Consider the following 18,194-nt stretch of genomic DNA (forward strand, 5'->3'; position numbering starts at 1 on the left):
TAGCATAGTCTTCAGGAAATAGTGAATGAAGAAATTTTTCCACAGGCAGCTTTCCAGGTTCCTTGATCATATTCTAGAGCTAGCTTCCCGACTCAAATCTTAACTTAGAGTCTTGTTTTGATTGCCAGCGGTTGGTTTAATGTCCTGAGCCGAGTACACAGCGCTACAGCGCAGCAGCTGAGGGAAATGCAAGATGAACAGGCCAATCCAAAGAATGCTGTGGTAAGTTACTGTGCAACCAGTCTGTGGGCATATTTAGAGCCCTCTGTGTTTAACTATTTTGTGCATGTTTTTCCAGCACTTGCAGTGCTGTAGTTCATGAGCAGTGTAAGAAAATTGGGTGATTATTATAAAGAAACAGCAAAGCTGACAGAAAAGAGGGTAAGCAGTGGGGAACATAGTGGTTGCAGTGGGTGGGTCAGTTTGATCACCAATGGCTCTCCTCTTTGGTTTGGAGGGGAGGGGGCGCTGCCTCATGCAGATAAAATGTCTTTGGATGGGATTATGGGACTAGCCAGGATCACAGTTATTCCGGACAGAAGACACGCAGTTGGGAAGAACAGGGTATTTGTGTGGTTTGCTAGTACTGAGATGTGGAGGCAGAGGTTGTTTTAGACCTTCATAATGATCTCTGGAAATTTGTAGCTCTTTTTTTCTCCAGTCCTGTGGAGCCCTTGCACATCTTCTCATGCTGTTTAGGGAGCAAAGATGACTCACTCATGCCTTTCTCATATGTTCATTTCTACTGAAGCTATTAGAATTCAGAAGAATGTTTTCAGTTCCGGTCCTATTCATGAAGGAGAATGTCTGTAATTTCAGATGCAAGCAATTCCTGTTATCTATGTCTCTCTCACTGTACAGGGAACCCTGGATGTTGGGCTTATTGACTCTGTCTGTGCCTCAGACAATCCTGATAGGTAGGTACAGCAATCTCACCACCTCTTAGATTAGAAACTCTCTGACATATTTTTGTGGGTAGCTCCAGGTTTTGATTGGGGTTTGCATTTGTTTACACTCATAAGAATTTATCTCCAACCAAATAAACTCAACTGAAGTCTTCAGGTTGTTTCAAGCTATGCACTTCACAGCATGAAGTGCACAAGTATATTTTCTTCAGTGAAAGTTTAGATACTCCTTTCCATCTTAAAAGTGGGAACAGCATAATCTCAATGTCAAGAAGTTATAGTCTAACCTATTATTAACACTGAGCAAAAATGTCCAGCAAAAGCAGTACTTCCAGTTTTTCAGTGGTGTAATTTCAACTCAATCTTGTAAATTTAGGGAAAACAACAACAACATTGTGGAAGAATAATGGATGAATTTAAAAAAATCTGTACTCTTCTTGAAATCTTTGCAATGCAACAGAGCACAGACCTTTAGTTCACAGATTGGTTAGTTTCAGAGAAGAGATTATGGGACATTTCATATCACTTTACGTTAACATGTAATTATTTCCTACAGTGTTAACAGGTTCAGCCAGGGCACAGCTTCTCACTACAGTGCTGAAGTAAAATGTTAGCTATTAAGTTATTTACTCTGTGGTCTGGTGTTTTCTCACACAGGTTGCCGAGACTTTGGGATTACTAGTTTAGAAAATGCATATCTTGGTAGCAAACTAAGATTTCGTTCATCAAAATGTTTTAACCAGTTCTCAGCCTGGACTCCTTATAGTTAATCTGTGTCCCAGTAAAAAGCTAGGCACAAGTAGTAAGCTGAACAGACAAAATTTATCCATGCATCTGCTGAGATACACTGTTCTGGAGTATCAATGTTTGAATCAATGTTAAACAAATTCTGAGGAAAATGCTTATTTTTCAGCCAAGGTTTTTATGCAGTCTATTTTTATATTCCATAGGTTTATGCAGTGGCTTGATTTGTACCCTTTTGCTTCACATTTGCATTCCACTTTTCATCTTCTCTTGTTTTCTCACAGAAATCCATGATTACTTGCAAAGCTTTCTGACCTCTTGGAACTGGTCATACTTTTATTTTTCTATTTTCCTGTAAAGCATCAATTCTGTGCAGAATTGTGACTTTTCTTTTGGTAGGACACATTTGTCTGTTGCAAGAGAAGGGCAAATTCATCTAGGAGCAACGTAATAGTTTTTCCTCTGTTTTATCAGGACCAGCTCATTCTTTTTAAAACCAATCTCAAACCCATTTTAGCTGACCCTGCTGGGACCTACGTTTGCTACCGCATCACTAGTTTTAATAAGTACGAGAATGGCTGTACTAGCTCAGCCCAATCAGAGGGTAGAGCAAAGTCCTTTGCTCATGAACTCAGGACATTTTACAGCTGGTCATTAGCTAATTAGTGTTTTCTAGTCTTGGAAATAGCTTTTGAAATATGTTTAATTCCATTTATCTGGTCTCTGCATTCACCAGTTTGCAGACCAGGTGCACTGAAGATGCTCTTAAGTGTTTCTACACTTCTCTGTAGTTTGTATTCAGAGAATCTTTCTGCCTTATTTATGGGAAGGGAGATGACATGGCTCTGGGTGTGCTGCGAGTTATTTGTATGGTTACGACCAATTTTAATGCTTTTATTTTCTGGCAGACCAAATTCTTTTGTGATCATCACAGCAAATCGAGTGATTCACTGCAACAGTGACACCCCTGAAGAGATGCATCACTGGATCTCCCTGCTGCAGAAACCAAAAGGCGAATCTAAGGTTGATGGCCAGGAATTCCTTGTGAGAGGTAAAAGGAAATGCATGCAGTTACAGCATGTGAAACTTATCTTCCATTTATAATCTGAGGGGGAGGTTTGATTGTAGCTGCTCTCTCAAAACAATCGTTCTCTGCCCCTTTCCACGTTCCTGCCTGCTGCTTGCCACGTCCTGTGTTGTGCTGGCACTGGCTCTTACCTAATTCCCTGGCAAGTGGATTCAGAAAGCTAAAGCTGGAAAAAAATAAGTACTTCTTTACACATTTAGTTTTCTGATGTTAGTTCCATAGCCTACTTCAGCATGTCCAGCAAATGCTGTCAGGGAATAGGAGGAAGCATGGCTGCTGTGTAGGAGCAGCTGGTTTAGACTCATTATAACATGACACTGCAGCTTTTGTTTTCAGAAAGCTCTGTTCTTCTGACACCTGTCATGTAGAGAGGGAGGGAGAGAGATCTCTGTGGGATTGCTGCTGTCCTCAGCTAAACAAACTAACCTGATTCTAGTAGACATAGTGAGGTGAGAATAATTCTCTGAGGCTGAGCACATGGGTGAGCAAATTGCCTCACATCTTCTAGAAAGCATCTGTGAGGGAATAAAGGTCTGAGAGTGGTCACGGTAGGGCAGGAGGACAGGAAGAAAAGGGTCACTAAAAAGTGGTATAAGCCTTCCATCCTGGTCTTAAACATTTCCAGGAGATTGAATGATATAAAGCAGATTATCAGACAACAGTTTGAGTACCTTAAATTCAAAATATTTAATTGCAAGGCAACAGTTTCTTTTATCTCATATTGTTCATGAGTTAAAAAAAGGAATGCTTCTTTGCGAAGTCAATATATGCTCTGCACTTCACAGTAAGACATCTGTGTGACAGTAGGGGAGCCACAAAGGCATGTATTCAGGAAGGTCTGTTTCTTTATCTTTTCTTTATATGGAACCTCTGGGCTCAGTCCCACATTCTTTGAAGTTTTTGCCTTGTGGGTGGACATTGCTTTTTACAGCTCCGAATAGAAAATTGTCCTTCTGACAGCTTTAGCAACACAGACTGTCATTTTTTCTTTTATAGTATTTTTTCTTTTCTTTTTCTTTTTTTGTTCTTCTGTGAGGAATCTAAAATGAGAAAGAAATTATTTTTCCTGACCGTGGGAGGAAGAGATGCATGTAATGCTTACAGATCTTTCTACTAGAAGACATGTATCACCAAACCTCTTCCACCTAGGTTTGGATAGGTATTTGGCATCTCTTTGGAAGAATGAATTGTAAATTATTTATTCAGATGTTTGTGACTCGTGAGGGAAGCATCCTGAATAGAAGATGCCCTCATGGTTATAGCAAACCGCAGATCATTGATAAAAAATACATAAAGCTGAAGGATAGAACAGCTCTGTGGAAAATTTTGGGCTAATTTCTTACAGTGACTGTGCAGGATACTACTATGGCCAGTAAAGCAGAGTTGGTAGGTCCCAGCATGAGCCTTTTGCAGAGAAGTGGAGTTCTGGTCCCAGATTTAGAGAGCCACAAGGCAAGAGACAGGATTGCTGTGGTGGTGAAAGACAACCATTGACATGTTTGTGTTCCTGTGTTAGGCTGGCTTCATAAAGAGGTTCAGAGCAGCAACAAGATGTCCTCTCTGAAGATGAAGAAACGCTGGTTTGTTCTGACAAACACTGCCCTCGATTATTACAAGTCATCTGAGCGCACAGCTGCCAAGCTTGGCACACTTGTGCTCAATAGTCTCTGCTCCGTAGTGCAGCCTGACGAGAGGGTCTTCAAAGACACAGGTAAGAAGGGGAAGAAAGCACTAATGAGCAGTCTTCCCACGTGTGGAGTTGCCTGAAGAGGGGACAGTGCAGGAATGTAATGGTGTGGCACGTTGAGAAGGTAGTCCTGATGTTATCTGAGGCTGTGCCTGGCTGCAAACATCTTTCCCCACAGAAACTGTAAGAGACTTGCAAAGGGCCAGAGAGTAGTGTGCAAGGGACAGTAAGTCCCTCACTCTTGACAGAGATACTCTTGCCTTTAGCAGAGTGAATTGTCATCACCCTGACCTGTTCTCTCAGTTTATGTCAAACACATTATTTTTAAAAGTTACGAGAATTGATTTGGCAATCTAATCGGGTGCTGTGTTTAGAGTGGTCATTTTCTGAGTGATTAATAGGACAGTGTAGCCCAAACCCTGTCTCTGAAAGTGAGCAGCCTGGTTGGTAGGGAAGTATTCATGTTACACTGCAAGATACTTGTATCTTGGAAAGGTGTCTTTGTACCAAAACCTGAATTGGGACCTTCCTGCTGATAAGTATGTTTTGGGAATGGGGGACATTACTGTCTACCTCGTCACTTTTAAGCAGACACACCATATGCTGCTATCAAAGCAGCAAGGGTTTTCCTCAGCCACATGCTACAGACAAAAAGAGAAGTAACATGGAAGCAAGTTTCACCTTCAAGCTTCTTTGTGTCTCCACAGGCTATTGGAACATAATTGTCCATGGGCGGAAGCACTCCTACAGACTGTACACGAAGCTGTTGAATGAAGCTATGCGCTGGGCCTCTGCCATTCAAGGTGTCATTGACAGCAAAGTTCCCATAGAAACACCTACACAGCAACTAATTCGTGACATCAGGGTAGGTGCCATCATGCTAATTCCCAAGGGAGCTGGGAGCAGCCAGATCACCACTGGCCTTACCCAGTCATTGCTGAGAATGTGGCAAGAAATGGCGTTACTGTCTTGGGGGGGGGGGGGGAGAGGAAAAAAAAAGAAAAGAAACCTAAATGACTGTGCAACTAAATAATCAAATCTTATGTGAATTTTCTTTTGAATTAGCATGTTAACTGATCTGCATAGGTCTAGGCTACAACTATGTGCAATTACAAATTGCATGCAGATGACACCATCAAGCATTTGCAAGTCCCTGCTTCATCCTTTCCTCTCCTAAGCATCCTCCAGACACAAATACAGAAACTGCCATTCCTACCAGCCATGTGCCTCTGCTGTACTCTGAATTCCTCTTTGTACCTTAGGCTTGTGTGGTTAAATAGCAGAGTAAAGTAGGGAAAGAAAATGTCCTTCAAAATAGCAGAAATTTTGCCACTGTAGCAGGAGTAATTTTTGAAAAAGCATCTTTCCAGAAACTGTGGCAAATTAAACCATATTAAAGACACACCAAAGCATATTTCAGAAGAAATGTATGTGTAAAACATATATATTGTGATGAACTCTAAAGCAGATGCAATTAGACAGTAACTATTCAGGAAGAAAGAGCTAGGAGTGATTGTAGAGAATCTTGGAAAACTTCAGGTCAGGGTTCAAGGACAAATGGAACGTTAAGTATTGTTAAGGAAGGAATATAGGACAAAATGTGGAAGAATGTGATGCCAGTGTGTGTGATAGTGACAGGCTCAGATTTTGAACACCATGTGCATTTTGGTTGCCCATTCTGTAAACACATGTAGTACAACCAGACAAATTCAGGGAGGACAGGCTCATTATTTAATAAACATAGTGGATCTGTGGTCAGAAAGTCCATTAGCCATTTACTGTTGAAAGTTTGAAGGATATACCAGGGAGGAATCATGCCATACATGCTACTTAAATGCATTAGGTATCGGCCGCAAGCCACATTTGAAGTCAAGATCCTGTGCTTCGTGACCTTTGGTATGACCCAGCATAGCTATTCTTATGTATAATTTTCAGAAATAATGTACAGAGTGATTTTTATATGTGAATTATGCTTTGGTCACCTAGTCCCTCTATGGACCTCCAGAAACATAGATAAAGGTGGTGGTTGAGCTTGAACCTAAATGTGTAAGGACCTCCTGTGAAAGACTGTCCTTACTTGAGGATAATTCTTTTCTTTTCTTTTCTTTTTTTTTTTTTTTCAGGAAAACAGCACGAACTTTGAAGTTGTGGAACAGACATATAGGAGGAACCCAATCTTGCGATATACCCAGCACCCTTTGCATTCCCCATTGCTCCCACTACCGTATGGAGATGTTAGTGTCAACTGTAAGTATTTTACCCAAGTGACAGAATCCGCTCACATTTTGAGGATCAGTGTGGAGCCTGAGCAGCACAAAAGTGGTCTGGAAGCTCTCTCTGTGCAGGTGAAGTCCATCTGGGGCAGTGAAGCCCAAAGGGTTCAGAGAGAGGGAGCAGTCCATTTCTCTACCCATAATGTATTCTGTGTCCACTGCTTCATATCTTAGGAACACTGAATCTTAACGTAAGTGGGGGCAGACAGTTTATCATCCATCTGGGGGATGTGCAGCCTGTCATCCTTGAGCTGCAACTGGGTTGCGAATGGCTCCAGTGGGAATCCTGCAACAGGATTACATCATGCAACTGGCAGTGGGATAGTATTCATACAAAAGCTGCTGTAAAACCAGATTAAAGGAATCCTTTCTTCAAATGCCTCAGGAACACGAAAGAGAGCTAGACTGTTTGATGGGCCACCAGAAAATCAAAGTGATTTGCTGATGATTCCAGACTGGCGTACGAAAACAAAACTTCTGCTGAATTCCTTTAGAAGAATCTCTAATGTGGAGTGACTGGGCCACAAAATCTTTTCAGAAATGAATTTCAATCTGGATATGCAATGTATATGGGAAAAAGAGTCTGCCACATAGGCAGCAGTGGGTCTGAGTGATCCAGTTCTGCTTAGGAAAGTGAACACAAATTTACATAGCTTTATGAAAATGTCAACTCTTCTGCTGAGCACAGAAACAAAACAGCTAATGCAAGGTTTTGAAAGCTTAGAAAAGGAAAAAGAAAGTCTTTGTGTGGCTGTATTAACGTATCATGCACCTGCATCTTGAATATGAGATGCAGCTTGGCCTTCCGCATCTTAACAAAGATACGGGAGAAATAAAAACCTACCCAAAGATGATCAAAGGCGTAGAAAGCCTTGCCTACAATTAAGAGACTAAATAAAGCAGGACTCTTCAGCTTTGAAAATAAGTTTTTAAGGCTAGAGGACTGTCATGGAGAAAGTGAAAGAGGAGTAACTGCTCACTGTCTCTCATGATACAAGGATTAAATTAAGTGTAAGAGTAAAAGCACAGAAAAAACAAATTCTGAAATACAGAAAAATTACAGAGCAAGTACTTACACCATGGAACTTATTGCCACAGGGCTGTGTATTTGTATTGTACGATTAACACGTGGCCACTGGGGAAGCAATGGCTGTATAGGAGATTCAGAAGGACCTACAGCCCCAGAGACGCGCAAAGGAGACTGCAAGCCTGCAGCAGTATGGTAATGTCACATCCTTCTGAGCAATTCAAAGGAGGCATTTAGGTGATTAAAAGACATTACCAGTGTTGGTGTAGGCATTTGAAATCTAAGCAATAGGTAAAAGCTGCATCTGTGGTGCAGCAAGCTGCCAAAATCCTGTGTTGGCTCAGGGATCAAAGCTAATACACAACGCAGAATTTTGGAAGTACGTGAGCCAGGCTTTGGTGTCTGCATTCAGGCACCTAAAGCCTTAACTGCATTAGTGACCCTCTGCGTTATAGGTGCTCTCAGGTGAGGAGACAGTTTATACAGAGATCACTTTCTGCCACCCCTTCACCTCTGTGTGCAGATGAGGTGCCAAAAGCTGTCTCTTGGTATCTCATCTGCAGACACTGAAGCCTGAACTAGATTTCTATGCTAGTTTCCCTTAAAAACATTACTCTGCTTTTCTGCATAGCATATCCAAAAATGGATTCACAGCAGTGACAAATTAGATGTTGGCAAATACTATGTAAAACTCCATTTTCACATTTAAAGGGGAAGCATTTGTGAATTTCGAGCATAAATTTAAGTTCAGGAGATGAGCTAATGCTCAGATTGCTGTTCTTCCATGACAGACTAGTACAGTTACTAGTAGTGTTGCTGGGCCAGTAGAAAATGAAGGAGATGCTCACCTCCTGACACCTTTGTGATCATTCCCCAGTGCAACAGGAGAAGGGTTACAGCAGCTTACAGGATGAAGCAGTGAAGATCTTTAACTCCCTTCAAGAAATCGAGACAGTGTCTGACCCCATACCCATTATCCAAGGCATTCTGCAGACCTGCCATGATTTAAAGCCCCTTCGTGATGAAGTGTACTGTCAGCTCATCAAGCAAACTAATCACATGCCGCATCCCAACAGTACCGGGAACCTGCACCACTGGCAGCTGATGTCATGCATGAGCTGCACTTTCCTGCCCAGTAGAGGGATCCTGCGCTACCTCAAGTTCCACCTCAGAAGGTACACGTCCTTTTCATTTGCTGCCTGTTTCCTTCCTCTCTGCTTATCTTCCACTGCCTGGTGTACTTAGCTGTCTTGCCCTCCTCCTGTGCAAACATCTTCCTGTGGTGTTGCAACCTCCTAGCTTTGTGCACAATTCTTGCTACCAGTTGTTATGTTGTATTCAAAATCCCCCCGTGCCCACCCATCTGTTGTGTCAAAAGGATGTGGAAAGCAGGGCTACCCAAACAGACTGCCATGAGACTGTGTTAAAAGTGGATTTACAGCTGATTACCTACTGCTTGCTAATGTCCGTATAAACATTCTCAACCTGCAGGAAAGGTGAGGACCATACTTTCATATACATTGAAATATGTACTACCTTGCAACTGCCAGAAGGAAAATGTGTGCTGCGGAGTAGTAGATATACTGTAAATCCAATTTATGATTTTTGAATATTTGTTTGCTTAACTAAGCACGTAATGCTTACTATTTGTGTTTCTAATCTGCTTTAACCTCCAATTTTCATGAATTAAATCATTTACTTTTCTTCCCAATTCATGTTCAGCATCTAATGCACTTTCTAAAGCAGTCTGCATTGGGGCTGAGCTGCGGGCGTGAAGCCTCACTCCATTCATTAATGATGAGAAAGATCGATAAAATCTATTTGATTCCTTCCAAGCTAGGAAAGAGTGAGGTGAAATTTGTGCCAATACACCAAGTAGCTATATCCAGGGCCTGGTTCTAAGAGATGCTGAGGAATACTCCATGTTGCCATTTCATGTTTTTATCACTGGAGTTGCAGATGATGTTACACTTAGAACTGCTGGCCTTGGAGGGAAGAGAAGCGTGTACAAGCATCTACTTTCTACCTTCTTGATTCTCAAAAATACTGGAGAAGTGGCTCAAGCACAGCCAGCACATTAAAAAAAAATAAAAGAAAAAAAACCTTTACATTTGATCTTGTTGTTGTTAATCGAGATAGTTAATCTTGCTCTCTTCAGCTGGTGCTACACTCCTGAAAGTCTGAGCTGCTTATTTCATATGTTGCTGAGAAATGCTACTGAAGAGACTTTGGAATGACTAGTAAAAGCAGGTTGTATGGTTTAGGAAATAAGCAGGGTCATTCTTCCTGTGGTTGCACTTGACATCACTATCTCTACTGTACTCTTTACGTACGCTAGTCCAAGTTATATGGTAATGTGCGTGTTTTCTGGTTCACTGTGTAATGGGGTTTTTTTGCTTCTCTTTACAATTAGGGTAAAAGACCTCTTTCCAGGCTCAGAAATAGACAGGTATGCGCAATTCATAAGTGATTCCCTGAAGAGAACAAAGACAAGGGAGTTTGTGCCCTCCCAGGAGGAAATACAGGCTCTTCTCACCCGTGAAGAAATGACCACAACAGTGTACTGCCATGGCGGTGGCTCCTGTAAAATAACCATTAATTCCCACACAAGCGCTGGGGAGGTAATGCATTAGTAGCATTAACCAGATGTATGCACACCTCTGTGTCTGGAAACTGGGTCTCTTGAAGGGACTCCTTTTTCCTGTTCATCTCCAATTTCTCTTTTTTTTTTGTTTAATTACTTTTTTTTTTTTCCCCCCTGTATCCACAAAGTCTGTAGGGAAAGCTCAGCTTATTCTGCAGGTTCAGAATTATGCAAGGCCTATGTCCGGGATGTAGAATATCACTTAACAATTGTCTTGCAAAATCTAAACACATTTGGTGTTCTGCCCGTTGGAAAGGTAATAATTCTGAAGACTTGCTAAACACAGTTTTCTGGACAAGTTGAAATTCCAGTTCATAATGTAATCCTTCTGGAAGAGATATTCTACCAGTAACATAATCGTTAGCATGTCAGAAGCAAGATTCCAGCTTATAATAGGCACGTCTGTGAAAACATTGGTGCTAAACAGAGGTGAAAATAGTAGTAGAGTGGTATTGTTACTAGAGGAACCAAGAATATCATCATGACATCTAAATCCATTCTGTGCCTCTATCTTGTCCAGAGTTCTAATTCCCCCATCTCCAGAAGGATAGTGGAGATTGAAAAGGTTCAGAGAAGAACAGCGAGGATGATCAAATATAAGTAATGACTTCCTTGCAGGGAATGATCTTTTAGGGTTAGAATTCTTTAACCTGAAAATGAGATGAACAAGGGAGAAATGTGATAGAGGTGTACGAAATGATAAGAGTCCTGAAGAGGAACCGATTCTTCGTTGTGAAGGTGTATGTAATACCTACTCTGTGATCTGTCTCTCTCTGATTTCACAGGTGGTTGAAAAGCTGATCCGAGGTTTAGCAATGGAGGACAGCCGTAACATGTTTGCGCTCTTTGAACATAATCAGCAGGTGGACCGTGCCGTTGAGAGTCGGGTGATTGTGGCTGATATCTTGGCCAAGTTTGAGAGGTAGAAGAATGTTTCGTAAAATCTTTAACTCCTAGCTGGATGTAACACTGGATTAAGTGATAATACAGTCAGGTAGTTTTATCCAGAGCAGCCACAGTGATTCAACCATTCGCTCTGGTTGGAACTTCCCTTTGGTAAGGTTCAAGTGCTCTTTCTCACTGTGTAGAAAACCGTGTTCACATCTATTTTGGTGACAAAGAAGCACTCCTTATCAGGCTCATCAGGACAAAATTAGTAGTGCCTTTATCAAAGAGTAATGGTTTACTAGCAGAACTCAGGGAAGGTTTGCTTAGGTCTGATAATGGTCTTGTCAGTTTACATCGTAACAGCTGTATCAGAAGAGAGAGCAGATTCGGGCATAGAAATGCAGTTCTAATTTCTTACTGTGGACTGTGATTTTGTGGCCAGACATACAAAGAAAGCAAGAAATTGTGAAAGAAGCTAACAATGCCATTGTCTATTTTATATCAGTTCTAAAGACAAAAATAAAATTGTTCCAAATGGTGGCAAGGCTGATGCTTTTCTGAGTCACAAGATTACATGGAAACAGTATCTTGAAAATGAGAAATACTTTGTGTCCCACCCCAACTCTTGGACTTACCTAGAACCATTGATCTAATTCTTTTATCAAGTATATCTGATGAGAACTTTGTGTCCTTCTGAACCAAAATTTCATATGACTCAGAGGGAAAAATGGAAGTTGCCAGAAAATCTGCTGCACTGAGATTGTCTTGGTCAATTAGGTAGCTCTGTATGCTCGCTGTTTCAGAAATCCAGGGGTACCTTCATATTGTGAGTTGCACTGTGGACATCCCAGTACCATGGTGCTTCTGCTTACTGGTTTGTTGGGTTTTTTTCCCCTCTCATTCTCTTTCCTATCTTACAGACTTGCTGGCTCCGAAGAAGAAGAGGAGGAAGGACAGTGGCAGCTGTATTTTAAGCTTTATTGCTTCTTGGATATTGAGAATGTTCCCAAAGATGGGGTGGAGTTTGCCTTCATGTTTGAGCAGGTAAGCTCGCTCTGGGAGAATGGTTTCCAAGGTGGCGGAAGCACACAAGAGTATACAGAAAACTGGCTTACCTTTGCATTAGAAGTGGGAATGCTGGTTGGAACAGAAGAATTTAGTGTGTTGGATTTTTGCCTGGAAGCTACTAAGCAGCTATACTGCAACGTTCTCTAGGGATTAGGAACGAATACTAGAACAAAAGCAAGAAAAATGAACAAGGGCTTCAAAAAACTGGAAGACCAATGATGATAAAATACTTTTAAAATTTATCTTTAAATTGAAAAGATACAGAGATTTGGAGAATGACTCAAGAAGAATCATTAAAAGTAGCTGCTTGCAGAACATAGGCATAAAGAAAACTGGAAAATCTAGCTATCTGCACATAGGCTTACAAGAACAGCACATCCTTGGAGCGTTACAGGAATTGGCTAAAAAGCCCTATCTTTTGGGCAATTTCTTTTGATTAACAGAGAGATACTAGAAGAGTACTACAGAAGAAGGAAAAGAGAATGTAGTTGACAATATTTATCTGCTGAGTAATCTATTTTAAGTCACTATACTCCATAGCATGATGATGCTGGTTAGGCCAGAGATCACAATGGTATGAAATAACTTTGCAATTAGGGGTGCAAAACTAAACTGACTGGAGTCAGCTGTGTGATTCATCTCATCTTTCTTACTTCTAATGAACACTTTGATCTTGCCTCAGAAAATTATAGCTGTTGAAAATTAATTAATATGTGTTAAAGGGGGTCAGTGTCACGAAGACTGAAAGTCACTGACAGTCAGATGGATGGCATGTACATCACTCAGACAGTGACTCCCTAAGAGGGCTTTCTTGAAATGAAGATTAAGTATGTCTAGGAAGCGGTCAGGAACAAGACATTACAGTATTCTGTGGAAACTCAATTGTTCCAAACTCCCGTTGATAAGGCTGTCAGTCTACACAGCTTTCGCTAGCAGAGAGTGGTGGAAGAGAAGTAACAGTAGGAGAGTAGATGTTATCCAGACATTAGATGGATGTAGCAAAAAAACTCATAAATAGATTTCACAGAAAAGCAGGCAAAGGGAAGCAAGAAGATTGGGGGAAGCATCAAGTGGAGGAGGAGGAGGAGATGGGAGGTGCTGGTCTGCAATGAGATGGAGATTGAGAGTCTTGAGTTTATTACATCTAACTCTCTGGTGTTGAATATAATCTCCACACAGGGGCTGTAGTTGGCACAGCACAAAACAAATTGCCTCAATTCTGGTCGCTCCCATCCGTTCCAGACCTAAAAAACCCTCATTGTAAGACTTTGAGTACAGGATAGGGGCTCTCAGAGATCTCTCTCCTGTCCAGGCTTACAGAAAGAGGTCTTCCCCCCGTGTCAACCAGTGGCAGACTTTGACTTCTTTATTATAATGTCTGCTCTGACCTCCTGAATTATGTCTTTCCTGCTGGAATGGGCAGATGCCATAGGAATCTGTACACGGACCCAGCTGCAGATAAAGTGTGCTTCTGCTTTCTAATGAGTTTGGGGGACTTTTTGTTTCTTTGTAGGCTCATGAAAGCCTCATAGATGGTCATTTTCCTGCACCAGAGGACACTCTGCAGCGCCTAGCAGCTCTACGGCTGCAGTACCTTCATGGAGATTATTCTAAAATAAGTTGGACCCTTGATGGAATCTACCCAGTTAACAGACTAAAATCCAAAATACTGCACTCAACAAAGAGCAGTGGCACTACCAGTCATACTCTGGAGAGGAGACGGACCAGCTTCCTTGAAGGGACGTTGAAACGTAGCTTCAAGACAGGCTCTGTAAAGAAGCAGAAGGTTGAAGAGGAGCAGATGATGGAGATGTGGGTAAAGGAAGAGCTTTCAGCTGCTCGGGCAAGCATAGCGCAGAAATGGACCAAGCTGCAGGGACTCTCTCAGCATCAGGCCATGGTGAAATACATGTCCATTGTAAAGGAGTGGCCGGGTTATGGGTCAACCCTCTTTGATGTTGAGGTAAGCAATGTATAAACTCATGTAACTACTGCCAAGGAGGGGCATCATACAGCTGTGTGTATTACATTACTCAGCAGCAGAAGGAAACTTCGGGAACTGCCTGGATTTTGCCTTAGTAAGGTCATCTAATCCAACCCTCCTGCAATGATCAGGGACATCTTCAGCTAGATCAGGTTGCTGTTTCCAGGGATGGGGCATCCACCACCTCTCTGCGCAACCTGTTCCAGTGTTTCACCACCCCAAATAAAGGGAGACAATGAATTCCCACTTCATTAGAAGAACAATAGAATTTGGGAAACTTTTCTGAGCTTAAGGAGGTGATGGCTACTGAAAGCAGAAGTAAAATGAAGCTCTGTTGTACTTACTGGCAAAAAGTGCAATGCAGTTCTGCAGCAGTACAACAAAATCCGCTCAGACTGGGTCAGTGAGACCGCTGTGCTAAGACAGTAGGAATCCAGAGTTCCAGTTTTGTTGCTGCCTAGGTGTATTACCATGGGAAGTTGCTTGCCCTCACTATATTATCCGTAAAATAATGAGCGGAATATTGACTTCCTCAAGCACTTACAAATCCGATGAGAATCATTAGGTATTACAGTTATTTATTACTCAACTAGTATTTGACTCAGCCATGTTACTTCTAAATCTTTGCAACAGGAGCGCCTACAAGATTCCTTCTGCAGACATCAGGTTTTTTTCTATTGGGGTTAAGAGCTGAAATATCTTACAGGAGCCAGAAATGGAGGGCTTTTCCTTGAATCATAGAGGATTTGATCCTCCACTGCATTTATGCAAAAATTTCATGTTTCTCTTTCTGCAGTGCAAGGAGGGTGGATTTCCAAATGATCTTTGGCTTGGAGTCAGCACAGAGAATGTGTCTGTCTACAAACGAGGGGATCCTAAGCCACTAGAAACTTTCCAGTATGAGCACATTGTTTTCTTCGGAGCACCACAGCCTAACACCTTCAAAATTACAGTGGATGAGAGAGAAATGTTCTTTGAAACAACCCAGGTACGTGAAAGCACAAGACTTCTTGTATGTGCAGTTTAACTAGCGCTTCAGTAAAGCTCTAATTTCCATGGACAAGACAAATTTATATGCAAGAAGTCTTGCTGAATGAACTGGACAGTCAAGGGAAAAAATCAAGGGAGCTTACACCTAAAGTGCCACGAATACAGGGACAAACACAAAAAAAATTATGCAGGTTAGAAAGTGAAGGAGGTTGAATGGTCTTCTAATGCACTGGGAATTTCAAATTTTGGGTGCTCATGAGTGTTCTTGGTTTTTTTCATTCCCTTCCAGTATACAAATGGGGAGTTCACAAACTGGGGAAAAAAAAGTTTAGTAGCATTAAAGTTGCTTTTCTTTGAGCTACAAGCCTTTTAAGTGTCACTATCACAGAGCACAGACTTGTCAAGCATTTCTTTCCCTACTGTCATGTTCACTTTTAGTATCCCATGCAAAATTTGTAGTGCCATGACTTTGGATAAGGGGGATCTTTTTCTGCAAAATGTCTGGTCTGCTTCAATGGAAATAGGTTTTTAACGTGCTTATCCTCTGTTACTGTGTTCTCTCTCTAGGTGGGCGAGATAATAAAGATCATGAAAGCATACATCAACATGATTGTGAAGAAACGCTGCAGCGTCAAATCAGCCACCAGTGTGGACAGTCATGCTAGCATCTGGACTAGGTGATACGACTGAACTGCCATGAGACGGGGCAGTTGTTTAACGATTGGTGTTTGCAACTTGCCAGCACAAGTGTAGCAAAGATGTTTTTTTAAGAACTCCACTTGACTGACTACTGTATTTAAAAACTGAAGTGACATCTACAGTACCATAGGATTTGCACCTCTGCCCAAAGACATTAAACAGCAACAACTGATGTTTAATACTAATGACCCAAAACTTGCTTCCCCCTTGCTTGTTTGATGAACAGCGTACCTTAAAGAAGCAAAGTCAGAAGCATCCTCCTCCTCCTCCTGCCTGTCTTTGCTGCTTTCACCATTACCTGTCATGCTGGCAGAAAAATTCACAGGAATAATTTCTGCACTAGAGGAGGCAGACTTAAGCTTCCTTATGAATTTCCAACATGCAAACATCTGGGATCATGGGATCACAGCATGGTCTGCTAAAAGAGTATTTGTTTTTTTATTCATTTTGCAAGCCATTCTAAAATATAAGTCATTGTGGGTTTTTCTTCAGGAAAGATCTACTAATGATCTGATCCGGTTTTAAAAGAAAATGCCTTTGTATAATTGAAGCCAAGTGGTCCAACTAAGAGGTCAAACCCTACATGCGAGAGCATTAAGCAAAGAAATAAAAACACCCAAGGTGATTCTTCACCTTCCAATAGAAGTTCACAGGTACACGACTATAAAAAGCAGCACTTTAAGTTAAAATTCTAAATACTCCAAGATAGGAAAAAGTCTCTGGGACTAGCACCACTGAAATAGATCATCAGGTGCCATTCCGGGTACATTCCAAACAGCACCTGTTGCCTAAAAAGTAATGACTGCCTTTCCCCTGTACAGCCCCAGAGATGAGACTGATTTAGTTGCATTTCCAGAAGAGCTTTTCTTCACAAACTCCAGCTTTTAGATGGAGGTCAGGGGGGTTATGGTGAGCAGCCTGCCTGCGTTAAGTTCCTTCTTTCTCTGCGTGGGATTTTAGGATGACTGGGATCCCTGAACTTATAGTTTTAAGTGAACTGTTTCCTACTGAGTGAATAGGTGCCTAGATAAATGGTTATAGGCAAGAATTTCACTTCCTCTGTACTACTGTAAGCAGATGCCAAACCCTTCATCCTCCTCCAAATTCTAATTGGAACTGCTCCCATCCCCAAATCCCCTTCCAGTCTCCTCCAGGTCCCTAGTCATCAGCAAAACTTGAAAACAATGCTGTTTTGCCAAAACAACTGCTTATGGGAGGTTTTTATAGCTACTTGCAATTTGAAGACGCAAATTTTATTTTATTCTCAGTGAAAGATGACAGTCATCTTCAGTCTCTTGACTTCAGAAACTTGATTTCATTATTTAAAACAATATTCAGTATCACTCACATCATAAATGGGTTGCATTAGCAATCAAGAAACCTGGTGGCTAGCCATTTTCTATGGCCCTTGTCCAGCCTTGGGAACCCAGAATGCAAAGGCCCATTCAGTTTCTTAATGAAACTGAAGAGCTGCATGTAACGTGGGCCTCGTTGCATGTTCGTTTAAAGTCGGATGTCTCCATTTCTGAAGCAGCAGCAGCAGCTAAGGCCTTTGAGCTATGAAATAGATATTTCATGGAAAAGAAAACTAGGAGTCAATATGCAACAGGTTCCGTTCTAATTCATCATCAGATTGTGCCACGTCACTGATGCTGCGTCACAGAACACTGTAGTTTTGAGGTTGACAGTACAAGAAAAAACACTGTACATAATCTGTGCTTGTCTCTCATTTCCACCGCACTGCCGCAGTGCAAACACTGTCCACTTGCCACACAACCAGCCTAAGAGGACGGCCACTACTGTGTGTCATGCGTTCAACTGGAGTTTTGCCTTAAATAGCTTTACCGAAGGATCCTACAAGCACCCCTTTTGTCACGAGTGAGGGAGAACAGGAATGCAGAGGCAACCTGAGAAGCAACACTCTGTATCGGTCCGTACACTGACTAGATCTCCTTACGTATCAGAACAGCCTTGATAGCCCTGTCCTAACTCTGCACTAGCTCTGCGTTCTGGCTCTTGGGTTGCTGCAGGCAGCTTGAACCCACTTGGGAATGTAACTCCCGTTATTATTTGTTGTAATTTTGCTCATTTCTATTACAGAATTCCTTCTGCTGTCTTTTTTAATTTGTAACTGGCTTTACAAGATGAAAGTTTAATAAATTATTGGATTGCACAGGCTGTATTCGCTCAGACATTGT

At 41.6% G+C, this 18,194-nt stretch overlaps 1 protein-coding gene across 1 annotated transcript in view; it reads left to right on the forward strand.

Moving 5' to 3' along the window:
* LOC129208196 (unconventional myosin-X-like) overlaps positions 1–17,872 on the forward strand; it is an 87,355-nt gene extending 69,483 nt beyond the window's left edge. The window contains exons 29-41 of the mRNA XM_054830529.1: positions 129–222; positions 862–917; positions 2,558–2,700; positions 4,253–4,447; positions 5,131–5,288; positions 6,547–6,670; positions 8,601–8,898; positions 10,137–10,344; positions 11,153–11,289; positions 12,176–12,299; positions 13,837–14,286; positions 15,104–15,295; positions 15,865–17,872. Coding sequence (XP_054686504.1) covers positions 129–222; positions 862–917; positions 2,558–2,700; positions 4,253–4,447; positions 5,131–5,288; positions 6,547–6,670; positions 8,601–8,898; positions 10,137–10,344; positions 11,153–11,289; positions 12,176–12,299; positions 13,837–14,286; positions 15,104–15,295; positions 15,865–15,978 — 2,293 coding nt within the window. The 3' untranslated portion in view covers positions 15,979–17,872. The remainder of the gene's footprint in view (positions 1–128; positions 223–861; positions 918–2,557; positions 2,701–4,252; positions 4,448–5,130; positions 5,289–6,546; positions 6,671–8,600; positions 8,899–10,136; positions 10,345–11,152; positions 11,290–12,175; positions 12,300–13,836; positions 14,287–15,103; positions 15,296–15,864) is intronic.
* The last annotated feature ends 322 nt before the right edge of the window (positions 17,873–18,194 follow it).

Source organism: Grus americana, chromosome 6 (genome assembly GCF_028858705.1).
Source record: "Grus americana isolate bGruAme1 chromosome 6, bGruAme1.mat, whole genome shotgun sequence".
Taxonomy (NCBI): domain Eukaryota; kingdom Metazoa; phylum Chordata; class Aves; order Gruiformes; family Gruidae; genus Grus; species Grus americana.